Raw genomic sequence first — 17234 nt, forward strand, 5'->3', positions numbered from 1 at the left:
CGGATATGACATAAAAATCAAATTTATATGTATACACAAACGTTACAACAATTTATGAAAAATTCATTCACTCTACAGCATGAGGAAACTCTTTATTTTTATATGAAGAATGACCAAATTTCTTTGTCACAATACTTTAGTTTTGACACACATGTAAGAAATCACTTAAAAGAGGGGGGGGGGGGGGTTGCGATCATCTTGTAAGAACAATAAATTTATGAACATCTAGCGTCTTAATTTAATGTATATATATATATATATATATATATTCTTTTAAATTGTGTAGCATTTCGCAACCAAAAAGAAAAGACGATTATACAGTATATATCCCTTGCAAAGAAATTTCTTCAAAACATTAGTTCTTAAACATTTGTACTAGGCAATCTTATATTGGGAATAAAAATGATGTAAACTTTTCTTAAACTGTCTTGTTTCTTCCCAAAACTGCCTTAAACTGTTGTCTAGGGACAATTAAAGGACGTTCTCATTTTGTTTTGGATGTAAATTACGCAAACAAGAGCAGAATTATGTCTTTTTGACCACTTGAACTGCACAGCTGCAGACTTAAATTCAAGGTATAAAAATCTGAAAAACAAAACCATTTTACTGTGTAATTTAATCGCATGAAGTGAGTGTCTGATTTTGCACTCCATCGGACGGATGGATTTGTGTTTTTAAGCTATATATGCAGACATGCCCTCATATAAACAATGGCTATGACGTAATTTAAGAAATCAAAATTGATCTTTTATATGTATTTCGAATATATATTCAAAATTTCGATTTAAGTTCACAAAGATAAATGTTTAGCGTATTACAAATAGTACCCGAAGTGGAAAAATAAATGTTGCTGATAAAGAAAGTACAAACGATTTTTGGGAGTTGATTTTAATCAACTCTCCTATGCAGTTACTCAGACAAACCGAAAGTGAAACAGTGTTTGGACCTCAGCACAAATCACTGCTGCTGACAAGACTTAGTTCTTGAAAATAATTGATGAATTCGATGTAATGTATGCTAAAGCATTGTTTTTCAAGAAAACTTATTTATAAATACCTTGAAAATAATCAGATTTTAAATGGTACACTTTTTGTAGTCGTATGTATTCCTACGCCAGAGTTCAATATATAGTCTCGTTCAACTCGACGCTCGGCTGTTTCCGTAAATCCTTGTCGGAGATTTACGGTGTCAGCCGAGCGTTTGGTTGAACGTATTGCTTGGATCCATACAATTTTCGAGAATATTTCTATCACTGATACATAGTTTGATTGAATTAATTTTATCTTTAGATATTATTTAACATTATTCATATGGGGGTTTCTCGAAATTCTTGTCGAAAAAGTCCAAAAATTCATATTATAAAAATGTGCGTAATTCAAATTAGAAAATACATGTACTTGTCATGCAAAATAACATATCATTGATTTTAAAATAAATAAACATCGACAAAATCAACTCCCGTCAGTTCTTCAGTACTTTGATTAAAAAATGTCAGCACTTTAAATGAAGAAATATAAAGCATATTTTTCAAAAAAAAAATTTCTGCTATATCACAAATATAATATTTTTATCTAGATATTCTGAAAACTGCGAAACACATTGGAAACTGCGAAACACATTGGAAACTGTAGAATGATCCTCCTGGAAACTTTCATAGGACACCTACGTTCCATAAAACTGAATTGATCGTGCAAAATAAGTATTATTCATATCTTTATTAAATTGCTTGCCAGACCAATATCACGGTATGCTATTATGTGTGGTATTACAGACTCTAAAGAAATCAAAAACATTGTGAACCAAAAACAACCCAAGATTTTAATGCTTAAATTTAGAATACAAAACACTTCTAATGTCAAATACAATTTAATTAACTCTAGTATAGTATATGATTTCAAAAGCCAAACACTACAAATTAAAAAAAAGAAAAGAAGTAAAAACAATTTGTATAAAAGCGTTACACAAAAATGCACGAAAATCCCCATTAAAATGTTATTGTAACACGAAAGTTTGAAAGTTATATGTTGTACAATTCCTTATACAGTAGTACAGTAACAATATACCAGCATTCAATGAACTTGGAAGCTATTCACTTAGTTGATACAACTATTCCTAGAGGAATCCCCGTATTACGGTCTTCTCTCTGTAGGTTCTGTATTTGAAGCGTATAAGCAAGAATAAACAATTAATTGTCTTCTCTGAAATTATCATTATAGCCTTTTACTTCCTCAAGTACGGTTGTCCCTCCGACCAGCTCCACATTATATCGGCGGTCTTCGGCTTTTATCTGTTTTCTTCGCTGTAAGTGGGTTTATATGTCAAGACTAAATATATAACATGGCACATATATTACAAAAAATAAGTATTATTAATCTTTTAATTTAAATTATTTTAACTTTAAAGTAAGCATGTACCGTAAACAAGCCAAATTATTTGCATACATGCATGCAGTTAGGAGACTCCATACGTTACTTGCTACTTTTATGACGCCATTACGGTCAGAATCGATTAGATCAAATAAATTCCAAAGGGTTTAATGGTATTATATTATCCCATTAAAGTTAAATAATGATTCATTGATATATTTACATTTATTTTAATTGTTCTTGCAGATAAATTATTTATTTGATGCAAGTTCCGTCTGTGCCCCAGCAGTGTTAAAGTACATGTATGATATTTGACGTAGTTCGATTAATGCAAACTATGTTAACTCGCGGCGCAAAAAAGTTGAGTTATTGAATCCTTTTTTTTTCAATGAAATTATCGAAATATCTATCACTGGCGTATGCACAATATATAATAATATTGAGGAATAAGAATAAAATGTAAAATTATAGGTACCTTTGGAATTGTTGATCGACAAGATAGTACATATTTCACCTTTTTGGGAAGGTATGGGAAAAATTGTTCCGTAAAGCACAGAACATACCTGGCATCCACGTCTTCTTCCCTTGGAGCACCTAACGAGGAACCAATATATTAACTCCCATTGAATAAGGCTGTGATGACAGAGAAATGTGCACATAGCACAGGAAAGGTGAGAAAAATGCACATCTATTGCGACTACTTACCAACAATTTTGCTTGCTATCAACCCAACGACAAAGACAATGATAATGGCGATGAAATCGAACCACTGGAAAGACATGCCATAGATCTGATTGAAGCCTTCCCTGCAATTACAGTCAAAAGTGATGTATCAACGCAAAAAAGTGTATGAAAATAAATGACATATTAAATAGTACTTTAAAAACAACATATACAATACAATACATAGAACTTATTAATGGTTACCTAAATGTAGTATCACGAAGCGTGTGGCACTTACGTTTTCTTTGCAATTATAACGTCTATAATCTATTATTTGCTTGCAGAAATATGCAGGATAACGACGAACGTTTGCCATTTATTGAATCTGGTTTCTAGTGAGTTCAATGATTTTGTAAATTATTCACATTTTCGAATATCGATCATTTGGTGAATTCGGTCTTGTGCACAATGTGGCTTGACTGGGTAAGCCAGTTCAAAGTTCAAATTTCAGATAGTGTTGTAATGGTTGCGGTATTTATTACAACACACTTGTTACTCTCACAGTAGTCAACTGAGAAAACTAATACATCTTAGCTCATCTAAACAACAGGGTACAATTGCAACTTTGTCTTTTCTATTTTCAAAGTTTTCTTTTTATATGCATTCATAAATGATCATTTAGGGTGATTTCACCATGCATCGGACACCTTTGGATTTTTCCCTTTGTTCACGCACAGCATCGTATCCGCTCTACACTCTATGACATATATATAATAATACACCTTGTGTATTATTATATATATGTCATAGAGTGTAGAGCGGATACGATGCCCCTGTGGTTCACGCATTAAATATCGTCCAAATATAAAGAAAACTTGTTTTAAAAGTTACAGGTTTTCCCCTTGCTTAATTATTGGAGAAAAAATTGTGAAATTGTTAAAAATGTAGAAAATAAAGCAAATTAATGAAGTGTTGAGCTATTTCACCATGGATCAGACTATATTTACCAAGCATCGGACAGTTATAGCAGTACAGTAGAGATTAAAAATAACAACATTTTCTGGTTTTAATGCAAAAATACATAGGTTCTGGAAAATTAATTTATTCAATTGCTATTCAGATTTATTTTAATGTAAATCTTCAAATCTACGTAGAGGAATTTAGACTATAGTGCTTCTGTTTAAAGGAATATTTATCATAAGGGATTCTTTATCGTGCCAGCTCCTACAGGAACTTTGGACTAAAAGGGCTGTATCCGTAAAACTCGATTTCTAAGTGGTCTGAGGAAAATGTTTGTATCTATTATTTTTTATTTTACTTCACATTTCAAGTATATCACAAGGAATGGGCACATAATCTCCATATTATTAGAAGAAATCATGCAGTGAAAACTGTCCGATGCATGGTTAATTTGTGTCCGATCCATGGTGAAATGAACATATGGTGCAATAATGACCTTGACATTAATTGTTCAAATTTCTTGGACTTTTTTAAATCAAATTTTGTTTCAAAACTTACTTCTTTTTAATTATTTAACGCAGTGAGTGCATTTTCACTAATTCACAATCAAACGCACAACATTCAAATAATGCTTTAGTGTAAAATCTTCGTAACTAAATTTTCAATAATGGCGTATTTGATGTCATTTTACGATGCCTATATTGCTATTTCTTTGACAATGTGACTGTCAAATTCTTAATAATAATAGAGTTCATTTGTTCTAATTCAGGAATATACGAAACAACACATGAGCGCATGCACATTTATTTGTATATTTATAAACAAAGTTGTCCGATCCAAGGTATGTGTCCGATGCATGGTTAATTCACCCTACCGCAAAAAGGTTCATTTTTTACAAATTGTTGTATCCACATTTTTCAGCTTTTTTGTCATATATATACATTACAACATGGCCCATCTTTTTTCAATCATCAATGGCTAAATATTTTATGTGGTGCTCTTAATCGCCTAGATCGCTTTACTTCTCCCACCTCCTTCTTAATTAAAATTTTTTTTTTTACTAGAAATGATCTTTCTATTGCATAAATCAACATAAGAAGTTGATTAGAAAGTTTTTAAAGATTCTCTACAAGAATACTTCCCGCCAGTTCTTTGTTGATGATTAAGAATTAATCAAAAAGTCGGTTTTCAGTAATTTCGAAAAAGGAAGAGTTGATTCCTCATTCTGGTCACTCTCTAACGCAAAAAAGTTTCTGATAATACTTTTAATAGTATTATAAGTAGTATTCCTTTAAACGAAACCAACTGATAGAGGTGCAACTTTCTACATGTATGTCTCAAAGTTTAAGAGAATTTCCAACAACAAATTATTTTAGCTAGTACTAGCAATATGCCATTAAGGCTTAAATATGCAAATGGAATTTTTTGTCTAGGTTTTTAAAAAATGACCAGCTTCATAGTTTAGGAAAATCAACAATTTTAAGTCAAACAGTACAGTATTCACAATGAGGTCATGTAAACCTACAAAGGTGCGGGACTCGATGTGGATGCAGCGGTAGTTGTATTGTAAGATACCAGAGTACTGTTCTCGAAGCACATATCAATTGGAGCTGGCGCCAGTTTTTTCTCCACACTGGGGGGACTGAGAACAATATTACCAATTGCCATCCACAGATAGAACACCAAGGACACGATGCCTCCTACAATAGCGCCCTAAAAAACGAAGGGAAGTATTCAATATTATTAAACTTTCTTGTTAAATACTGAAATCTGATTGATTTAGACACAGTTTATAATCCGTTCTATTACTCTCAGCGTTAGCGACACACTTGGTAACAGGTATAACACTATATAAATAGTGCCTGTTTGGGAGAGGATGACCTGAGGATGCTTCAACACAAGTTTCAGCTTTCCTGCCTGATTGATTTCTGAGAAGAAGATATTTTACGATTTACTTTATATATTCCTATATAAAAATCGACCACCAATTGTGGCCCCACCCTACCCCCTGGGGTCATGATTTTCACAACTTTAAATCTACACTACTGAGAATTCTTCCACATAAGTTTCGGCTTTCCTAGCTGATTGGTTTCTGAGGAGAAGATTTTGAAAAATTAACGAATTTTTTCAACAATTTCTTACTATCCCCCTTTCTAAAAAAGCGTGGTCCTTAATTTTAACAACTTTGAATTCCATTTGCCTAAAGGTGCTTGTGTCGCAAGTTTGGTTAAAATTGGCCCAGTGGTGCTGGAAGAGATGATGAAAATGTGAAAAATTTACAGACAGACAGAGACAGACAAATTGTGATCAGGTGAGCTAAAAAGTGAGGGTAAAAATGTCATTTTTATGAAAGAGTGGGTTTTTTTTATTGTATTTATAATAACGAGCATTCATATCTTATGTGTACGAAGCTACAAATTAAACCAATTGTTTTGTGAGCTAGATCTTACCGCTGAAGTGGCAGATGTACAGAAGATACTGTAGAGGATAATTCCTGTATATGGACCGGCATGTATTGTCATTATCATTGAAGCTAGCTAAATTAGAATATAAGATCACGCTGCTTAATCATCTATACCAGAGGAATTTTACTCAATCGATTGCGGAAAGTTAACTTTTATATACCTACATTATTGGTCTATTTAAGAAATTTTAACCATTTTTCTCAAATAAATCAATCAAATGGAGGAGCGTATTGAATCACATGCACCTATTAAATTTTATTCAAAATAAAAATAAATACCCTTTACCTATAATACACAAGACCTCCATAGCCGCCATCTATCTTGGATTTATTTCAAACTGTCACATCAGGTGAATTTTTTGCTTAAATCATTTTGGATTGTCTTTGTCTTTGGTGGACGAAATTTGGCATAATTGCGTCATACTTTGGGTAATCTCTTTCAAATATAGCACTGATACAAACATTAAAAGGGCGTCCATTTTGACTTCGTTTTATTACTTGTTTATAAATATTTATAAACATGTTAATAAATGCATATATTTTGAAATATTGAAACCAACATATGCACGGTGCAGGGAAATCTCATTAACGGATAGGTGATAACTCCTGTTCACCCTTTAGACATTTATAGTAGATGCAGATTGAGGGATGTGTTTTTTTTTTCATTCAATTAAGGACAGGTGTAATGCATCGTGTTGGCTGAATCGGTTGCAAGCTAAGGTGTTGAACCAATGAACGGAAGACAAAGAGGATCGCATAATAATTTAACCGATGAGTTTAAAGCAAAATTTTAACCTTTTTGACAGTTTGAAATAACCCAAGATGGCGCCGATGGATACCTTGTGTAATATCAGGTATAGGGCATTTAATTTTATTATGACAACAATTTTAACGTCTGTTAACGTCTGGTGCCTGTGTATTGAATAATAAATATTATGTATACTATACAGAAAAAAAATGTTTAAAAATCAGAACGTTGACGACAATGTTAAGAAAAATGATTGAATTGAAATTATCAGATTGTACTGATAATGTGTCATGCTTTACCTTAAGTAAACTTCCTTTAATGTTGGCAAACAATAATGCAATGCTCGCAGATAAGAATGAAATAACCAGAACTAAAACAAAATACACACATATTCATTATATATAGTGATCTAATAACTTTGTTAATTTCCCAGGATTTATCAAACTTTTCGTCATATTTCAATAAACAATTATAAAATACTCCAAGGATAAAATGATTTTTTTTAAAAATATTTGAACATTTAATAATTACATCTTAAGTATTTGATAAGGATATGTTATTTTAATGGGGAAAACTTCATCCCATTTCGTAAAGTTATACTTAATTCAAAATACTATATCTTAAAATTCATTACATATTTCATTAAAATAAAGGGAAAAATTGTTTCTGCCAATTTATAATATTAATTCTGATCAAATCACAGACATTTTTTTTTACTCGTTTACAATAAGTTAAATTAGAATCTTGACATTAAAGAATGTTTTTACCTGTCAATTTCGAAGCAATTGTCGACTTTTTTTCTGACAGATTTGGCCATTTGATCTTGATGATGTCTTGAAGAGTCATTGAAGATATAGCTGCATAACCACTCGACAATGTACTGTAGAAATGTATCATTTTATTAGCTTACGACAACACCGTCAAATTAAGAATAAATTATCATTTTATAAGATAAAAATATCTCAGAGTTTGAAAAGAAGGGACTTCTTCGGTTTAGTGTTTAGCGCCGAATTCATCTAGTCATGTAAATGTACTGTTTTGCAAAACTAAAAAAAAAACCATATAAAATCAAGTTTATAAACAAAGAGTTTATTTTCGATTTGCTCTTTAGAATAAAGATTTACATATATACTTTTAATTCCAAATGTCTTTTTAAAAAACAAATCACTGAATGATTTTTTTTTAAATTTCTTCTTAACCATAAACTATTTTCACTGAAATATCATTGAGAGAAGTAAGCAAGCTCTATGAGACCTCAATGAAGCACAGAGTAGTCCCGCAATGAAAAGTCCGGTCATCCCTGGCATCTCTTGGAATATCTCTGTCACCAAGATAGGTATTATCTAACATAAGTAAGAACAATGCATTGTGAACATTATATTTCTTAAAACGTATGTTTATGAAAAAAAAGAATGAAGAAAATTTAAAACTTTTTGCTTCTGCCAAGATTTAAAAATATTTCCTTTGAACTCTAAGAAACATCTCTTTTGAACTTTAGAAAAAATCTCATTTTACCATAATAATAAATTATAACTCTTGTTACTTTGATATCATTTTTTAATTCTAAGATATATTTATTTCAGAACTAGTTATATGTCAATATAAAAATGGGATCCTCTTAATCTTTGAAAGATACTGCCATTTAATGTAAAAGATACATTAAAAAAGTACGAGCAATCTCTAAATTTTAAAACATTTACCTGCATATTAATCGAATTGTATGAACTTTAAAAAAACCCATAAAATAATTCTCTTTGACGCAATAAAAATCTAGATATAAACGCAGTATGTCACATACCTGGTTTGGATTTTTAATGAATTTTGATGCCAAGGGATCGCATCTAACTTTAACAAAATAGGCGTATGATACAAGACCCATGCTTCCCGCCAAAAAGACAGTAAGGCCCATTAAAGGAGCAACAATATAAAACATTCTGTCAAATATAAAATCACTCTTACTGAATAAAACATAGAAAATCAACGCGATTGATAACTTTTTTTTAAATACAGTTAAGACATACCCGGCTCAATTTATCAGGTTTTTTTATCTGTATTTTTTTTTACCAATAATCTATCGTATGATTTCGTTATTAATGTTTATTTGTTTTATAAGGAATATAGTATTACTTGTATGCAGCTTGCATTGTAGGCATACAACCAATTCTCTGTACCGAGGATTGGGAGAGCGGGAAGAAGGCACCTTTGGCAGTGTTTCCAATCACCATGTTCCAAATTGTGAATCGAAGAGTTGGGTCCAAATCATAACTGAAATAGCACCATAAAGTACGAGCATGTTGTGAGGGACAGAATCGAAGTCAAAGTTAAGAATACATGTTATATTTTGAATCAAAATATAATTTACATGCAAAAACTATGATAGAATGTATTTTCACTGCATTTGAGAATATTTGTGTCCTTTTAGCTATTTTTTTTTTTTTTACAAAAGTTATACAGTCTAACAATATTCCGTATAGGGTTATCTCAAAGCGACCTTTCAACGATTAAATATTTTACCTTTTTTTCGCTGTTGTTTTTTGTAAGTTTTTCATTTTTTTTTTGTTAATTTGTTTGTTTAATCTTTTGAAAATTTGCTTTGAAATACGTACAATAATTTGAAAAAGAATTATTCTAAATTAAATATTTTTGTCAATGAAAATTTCAAAAAGTCACCAAACTCTTTTAGTTATGAATAATTAAACAATATATATCAAATAAATGATGCCTGTTTGAGAGGATAACAGTTGAAATTGGCACTCCGAGAACACCATTGTCAACTGACAAAAAGCGGATGCTTTCGATGGGTGTCAATTTCAAATTTTAATCTCCAAAACAGATTTATATTCTAAATGTATTCTAAATATATTCTAAATGTTTTAATTTTAAAGTAAGCTTTTCTGGGTTTTTTTACTTGCATTATTCAACGTAAAGCTGACTACTTTAGAAATGACGTGAATTCTAGGGCGAACCGTACGCGCATAATTTACGTTCATGTAACAATTCGTTGTGTTACCCGTTGTCAAGTGTGTTGCTAACGCTGAGGGTAATATAACGGATTATAAACTGCGTCTAAACCAATCAGACTTCAGTATTTACATATTGTAACATGAAAGTATAGTAACTCATATTATGCATTTTGCTAACAGCAAAAGCTCTAATATTTTTATCAACCAAAATAACTCTTCCAGTTTCTTCGATTTTTCCTTAGCGCTTAAATCGAAATTTTTAATAATTGTGTAATATGGCCATGGAAGATAAACTTAATAAAACCATTTAGTTTTAAATATGTTTATAATTAACCATTAAGAAACTTATAATTTAACTTCATATAAACCATCAAATTCGTAAACATACTTCCAAATATCCAGTCGCTTTCCTTCTAAATTTATACGAATTACTTCAGATCCGCCTCCGACTTTCAGTGATCCCTATCAAAATAATTAAATAATAATAATACTAATGATTTAATTTACAAACCATATATGTACTTTGTAAAAAAAGGAGTCTTTTTAGAAAAAAAGCATTAGATTTTGTTTTGATAAGAATAAAAGAACAATCATATAAGACAGAAAAGTCATTATTTTTTGAATAGAATTATTTCGGTCATTTTTGTCATAATGAGTCGAATTGAATTTTTTTATTTTTAATCTGAAATAATCCTTAGAAAAGAAAATTAAATAAAACATATATCAAATTTTAAAATGGAATGAGGATAATCAAATTTTTTGGACACAAATTTATATTGGCGTTGAAAGCCGAGAAGTAACGTTGAAACGCGAAACGCGAAAGCGTGCAGGGTAAGGGAATAAATAATATTCTCTATTTTTCTATTTATCAAAAAATGTTGTTTTCAATCAGGAAAAGCAATCTGCTATCCTTAGATTTTATCAACTGGCTGAAATTTTCATCATCTAATTATGCCAAAAGGCATATTCAAGAAAATGTAATACAAGCTTCATTATCGCAGTTATAAAAATTTAATGCATCTTTAACGAGGCCGAGTCTAATTATTTCTTCCTTAAATGTTGCAACAACATGTTTCATAATATATAATGTACTTGTTATTATATTGTGTACTTTTTACACTATTATTATTTGACTTGCAGGCACCTGAAATACTGGTAAATGTCAATCATCCGAAAACCACTTGCATTTGGATATACATATGGGGACTATAAATGTTAATTTATCTTACATGTATTTGTGACCCATGTAACATGCCATTTTTTTTGTGTGTGGGGGGGGGGGGGGTCCCAAACAGAAATGATAATTTTATTGAAATTATTGCTAAAACTTGGCATGGAAATTGATTATTAGAAGAAATCAAACAAATATTTAAAGTTCAAACTATTATTTGAATATAATTTCAATACAGTATGAATTTGAAGATGTGTAGTAACTATAAAATTAAGTCAAAGTTTAAAAATCTTGCTTTACTGGTGGCTTCAAACACCAGTATATAATGAACACAACAGCAGATAATAAGATCATTACAAAATTCTGGATTAATCAAATTATAATAATAACGCAATTAAACAATATTAGTAGTGCCACCTTTTCAATCCTTTGCATACAAATAGACATACATTTAGTGTCTCGTATAAAAGTTAAAAAATTAGGGGTCACATCTCACAAATTTGAGATATGGCATGACATAAGCTAATTTTAGGCAAAAACTGGAGTTATAATTTTCAAGACTTCTCAGAAATGTAAGTTAAATATGCCAAAATATATTGATAAAGATATCAAAATATTGTTCAAATATGTTTTTTTCAGAACAACATGACGATTTCGCAATACACAAACTATCTGGAAGTTTGGCAGCACTGAAAATTAGGAAGCTAAAGTAAAAGTACTCTAAAACTATTGAGTTGTAAAAATTGTTCATTTTCTTCCTGAAAACCTTCCGCCACAAAATAAACTCTGTAAATATGTAATTTTCTTTTAACAGTTTTCTTCAATATGGTTTATTTGGCATCGTAAAATATAAATACACAAATAGAATTAATATATGATGCAGAATATTTAGACTAGAGGTGACATAAGGTAGTTACCCAAAAAGAGGGGAACAAACCTCTTTAAATATGATTGAGAATTAGTAATAACTTTGATCATTGGGGAGAGGACTTACATAGGCATTGCCTGATGTCCAATATTTTTATGTATTCATTTGCATAATATAACATGATATGATACTTGTGAAATAAATAATTATTTTTAATCTAGATTTGCCGTGAAATTTCTGGGATTAAATATTACTTCTGTATCAACAATTTGTTTTAGCATTTAACCCGATTAAAGGTAATAAAATCGCAATTTTTTTTAACTCATAAACGTTACGAATAATGGTCGTATTGAATAAAAACACAATGCAAAAGAAAGTTAATAATAACTTCGTATTCTAGGGCTGCTCATAGCTATGCGCACTTAAAATTCACTTGGCCGCGTTAAGTTGCCGTTCAGGAAATAATTTACTGTACCTTAGACTTAGTACTCTAAAAATCTTTTCAATAATGATTTGATTTATGGATGAAATATATTTTGTAAGAAAATGTGTAAAACAGCTATATACGCTTAAAATTTGATAGTATTTCCATAAATACTTGTCAAACTCCAGTCATTATAATAACATACATGTATATCGATCGTTATTTCAAAGAGTGCAAAATGATGACTGTATTCTATATAAACGCATGCATGCACGCTCGTGCAGTACCTTTATAAGTATCGCCAATACTGAAGTAAGCATGAGGCTGTACTGTATAACATCGGTCCAAATTACGGCCTTAATGCCTCCCTGTAAAAAAAATTACATGGCTCTATATATATATACTTGTATATATGACAAGCTAATTTAGAGAACTTATGTTTCCTGCTTGATTTTGAATTTGGTGTTTGGAAATTTTCCTTAAAAAATAGTTATTTACTACATAAATTTCAAACAAAATCACGGTAAATAAATGTTAGTCATTTTAAGCAAGAAGTTATTAGGGTTCCTCGACACACCAATATTTTATTTGATGGAATAATAAAGGATTCTTTTTTCTTGATTTCACAAAATAGAGACCAGACTAATATGACCGTTTAAATCTTTAATATGTTTTTTGGGGTATTTTTTTTTCAGTGGAACAGGGAAAATGTTTTAACTGCAAAGGATTTTTAAATCTTCAAAATAGGTCTGTAGCTGCGCAATTATACATCTGTTAGGCATTATCCTGTTCTTGTATGCATATTTTTCAAACAAAATGACATGTAGGACTTCATATTTATTACTTTTATATCTTTTGGCAATATTTTGTGCTAGTTTTGGTCAGAAACAAGCCAGTTCAAGAAATGTTTACATTCTTATCCGCAGATTCACAAGATGGTCGTACATTCCCTTTAACAAGTAAATCATATTACACCTCTATTTCTTGATTCGCTTGAGGGACAAGAACTGACAACATTTATACAATGACATAATAGGCTCATCATTAAAAGAAAAAGAACAAAAAATGGATTATACAGGTTTGAAAGTTTTTTTCTTGACGGTCTTCAGTATTCATTATAACTGTAATGTTACTTCACGAGTTTGAATAGCAAAATTCACGGGAAATAGAACCACTTTTTTATGCAAAGTTATACATAACCAAAGCCATTTTTCCCTTTTTTTGTTTTGGTTGTCAAGATTTTTGGATGCCTACCCCCCCCCCCCCCCCCATTTCTTCTGGGCCATTGGGTGCGATATGAGTGCTTGGTTACAATTTTATTCAACGATATCGACTGAATAAAATCAAAACGATACATATTCAATATGATTAAATGTACTCACAACTGCGGTGTAGATCATACTACAGACTGACACAATCACTATACACAGCCAAACTGGCACTCCCAAAACTAGAAACAAAATGTGAAGAATTCAACTACAACAATATTTATCAAGCATTCCAAAAGTTGATAAAGAAATAAAGCACTGGATATACTATGTAAGATGATGACATTGAACATACCGGATTCTGTTGCTGTAGAAACACCGTAAGTAACGAGGCCAAGACACATAAACTGAAACGTAATCAAATATTACACAGCCACTTCTCCTAAAAGGAAGGTTGTTTTGACTACTTGACATTCAAAATATCCTTAAATCAAAAATACTTTACAATCCAATCTTTTTAAATTTTTAAAAAAATTATTGGGTATTACTGGGCGTCAAAACTGTTGGTAAAGGACACAAAACCATGAAAAATGTTGTTCCCGTCAATCAATTTGATCTTTCGTTTTTGTGTGTGAATATAAATACATACATACATATATATAATTATATATATATATATATATATATATATATATATATATATATATATATATATATATATATATATATATATATAAACTTTACAGAAAGAGTACTCACCCAAAATAAGGACGAAAGAATGGTTGTTAGAATGCGTACACTGTTGTTTTTGTATCTCAGTTTAAAGTACTAAAAGGAAACAAAACATCGATGATTATTTTTATGAAAGTTATTCGCAGTTCGTTATCTTCGAATATCTCAACAACTCCATTTCATTAACGCCAGATAATATAATACCTATTTTTTGTTAACTTTCTACAATTACTTAGCAGACAGGGAATAATAATAAAACCTCGATGTCTTACTTCATTAACACTGGTTATTCTTAATGGATGAACAACAGGAATTATTATCCTGGCACATAACCAGTATGCAAACCAAAATCCAACGCCGGTAAATGTTGCTAGGAAACCATAGAGGTAGGTCTCAGCCGGTACCCCAAGAATCAAAATGGACGACTGTGACGTCACCATCAAAGAAAACATAACTGGTAGAAAATTTAAATTTCGGTTTCCAAGGTGATGTTCTGCCGTCGTTACTTGGCGTCCCCCAGTGCACGCGTAGTAGAGTCCTATGCCCAAAGATAAACACAAAGCAAGAACACATACAACGTAATCTGCCACGCCAAACGTTGTTTCCTTCAGCATTTCTCCTTTTCGTCCCTACAAGATAATGCCAGTAACCCTGTTTTGATTTAAGGAATAAGAAATCATTCTTTTAGTATTATGAGGTGATAATTTCGGTCGGGGTGTAGTCAAATGCAATACAGCCCAAAGGGCTTTATGATAGATTTGACCACGTCCGACCAAATTTATCACCTCATAATATTCAAAGAATGATTTCTTATTACTTATATCTATATTTTTTCCAATTTCTAAAGTTTAAAACAACATTTTAAAACCCCCTTTTTTGTAGATGTAGCACATGCTATGATAACTACGCAGCACAGCCAATGCCGTGTTTCGGTTATGCTATAAGACACGTCCATTTTGTGTCGCTCAGCTTTTTATGAAATTATTGGGTTATAATCTTCAAAACTGATTCGTAATGTTATCACAGACGAAGACAGTTGAAAATGTAAATATTACTAACTTTGCAGTGAAAAGCAGTATCACAACCGGTTACTGTAAACAGTTTTCTTTCGTCCTGTGTAATTTTCGTCCTTCTACAGTTGCAAACAGTTTCGACCCGTCTTGAATTCGCCCAGACACAGCTGTGTTTTAAGAGTGATAATTTGAGACTTTGAAATTCGCACAGTCTTAAATTCGCCCGACGACAACGATCGAGGGCGAAAGAGACGAAATTTAAAGAAAGGCGAATAGTTCCCTGTATACAATAAATAGTGGATGTTAGTCTGACGTGATCAGGCACCGTGGCAATACGCAAACTCATTTGAGATCCGTAATACGTAATCCAATATAAAAATGGACCTTATTTCATTATGCGTCAGAATGCATTCATATGTGGGGGGGGGGGGTGGCGGATTTTATCGGATTTAAGTTGATATTCTACAGTGTGTAAAAACGAATCTTGAATTTAAAAAAATAAATTATACAATCATTACTTTTTTTGAGGTCAATACGATGATTTAGCTTCCCTAGAAATACAATATTCGCCAAGCCATCATGCACATATATTGAATCGATATTTCTCTTCGTATTTTCACGCTGTCGGTTCACACCATAGAAAATAATACATACCCTTTTCCATATTACAGCCAGTATCAGCCCGAGACTCCAATATCAGCCCCAGGGATGATACCGGTATTGGTCGAGGGCTGATACCGGCTGTGATATGGAGAAAGGGTAACTATTATTATATTTATTACATACTTAGTAATAAAATTTTAAAAAATGAACTTGAACAAATTATTTTTTAATATTCTTTGAAAGTACTCTGTGCATCTATTAAATAAAAATATGAGAACTTATTGTTTTAACAAACATGAAGCTACAGAACCGGAATTTCCTCAGGTTTTTAAAATTAATTGCTCCAAAACATTTGCTTGCTCATGCGTAAATTAGGTTATCCCCCTAAACATGCAGCGCTTTTTGCGTTTGCTTGATATTGAGCGCTTAAAAATTGTAGATAAAATTCCATATTCGGCTATATATTCCTTGACTTATTATGTTTGGCAATCATCAGGTTGACAAAAATTTGTAACTTACGTTTTACTGTCAACTGTTCTTTCGTCTGTGTGATACACGTACATGTAAAAGTAACCTACATAACAGCATTAAAAGTTTTGATTGGATTGTTGGTAAAATCTATCAGGTGTTACTTCAGTGATTCCCCGAAGGTTCACACTTATTTTGTTGTTCATAATGCATACAAAATTAGCTCATATTTCCCTGAATGTTCTACTGTCTCAAAACAATGACCCAATTATAATAGATCGGACCGTCTAAACTGTCCAGAAAAGTTCCAGGCCCCTTAATTTATTACAGAGACAAATACTAGTACCCAAATTATGTTCAAATTTAGGAATATTGATATGAAAGCAGAAAACATACGTTTGACTAGAACCAGACCATGCTATTTTGGACAAATTAAGCTCTTACCATTTTATAAACTGTATGAAATACTGACGTTTTTTCTACCCCACCCCCAGAGGCAGAGTCACCAAATCTTTAGCCCACATATTTTTTTGGGTCAACATGATATCAATAAAGCGTCATTTTATACATTTCCATACACCAT

General features: G+C 31.4%; 1 protein-coding gene across 1 annotated transcript in view; it reads right to left on the bottom strand.

Annotated features, from left to right (window-relative positions):
* Positions 1-1901: 1901 nt before the first annotated feature.
* Positions 1902-17234, bottom strand: part of LOC105345743 (sodium-coupled monocarboxylate transporter 1) — a 41404-nt gene continuing 26071 nt past the window's right edge. Inside the window, exons 15-17 of the mRNA XM_066073134.1 lie at positions 3072-3172; positions 2842-2960; positions 1902-2299 (exon numbers count right to left, since the gene is read on the bottom strand). Of these exons, the coding sequence (XP_065929206.1) occupies positions 2186-2299; positions 2842-2960; positions 3072-3172 (334 nt within the window). The 3' untranslated portion in view covers positions 1902-2185. The remainder of the gene's footprint in view (positions 2300-2841; positions 2961-3071; positions 3173-17234) is intronic.

Source organism: Magallana gigas, chromosome 10, assembly GCF_963853765.1.
Source record: "Magallana gigas chromosome 10, xbMagGiga1.1, whole genome shotgun sequence".
In the NCBI taxonomy this organism is placed as follows: Eukaryota; Metazoa; Mollusca; class Bivalvia; order Ostreida; family Ostreidae; genus Magallana; species Magallana gigas.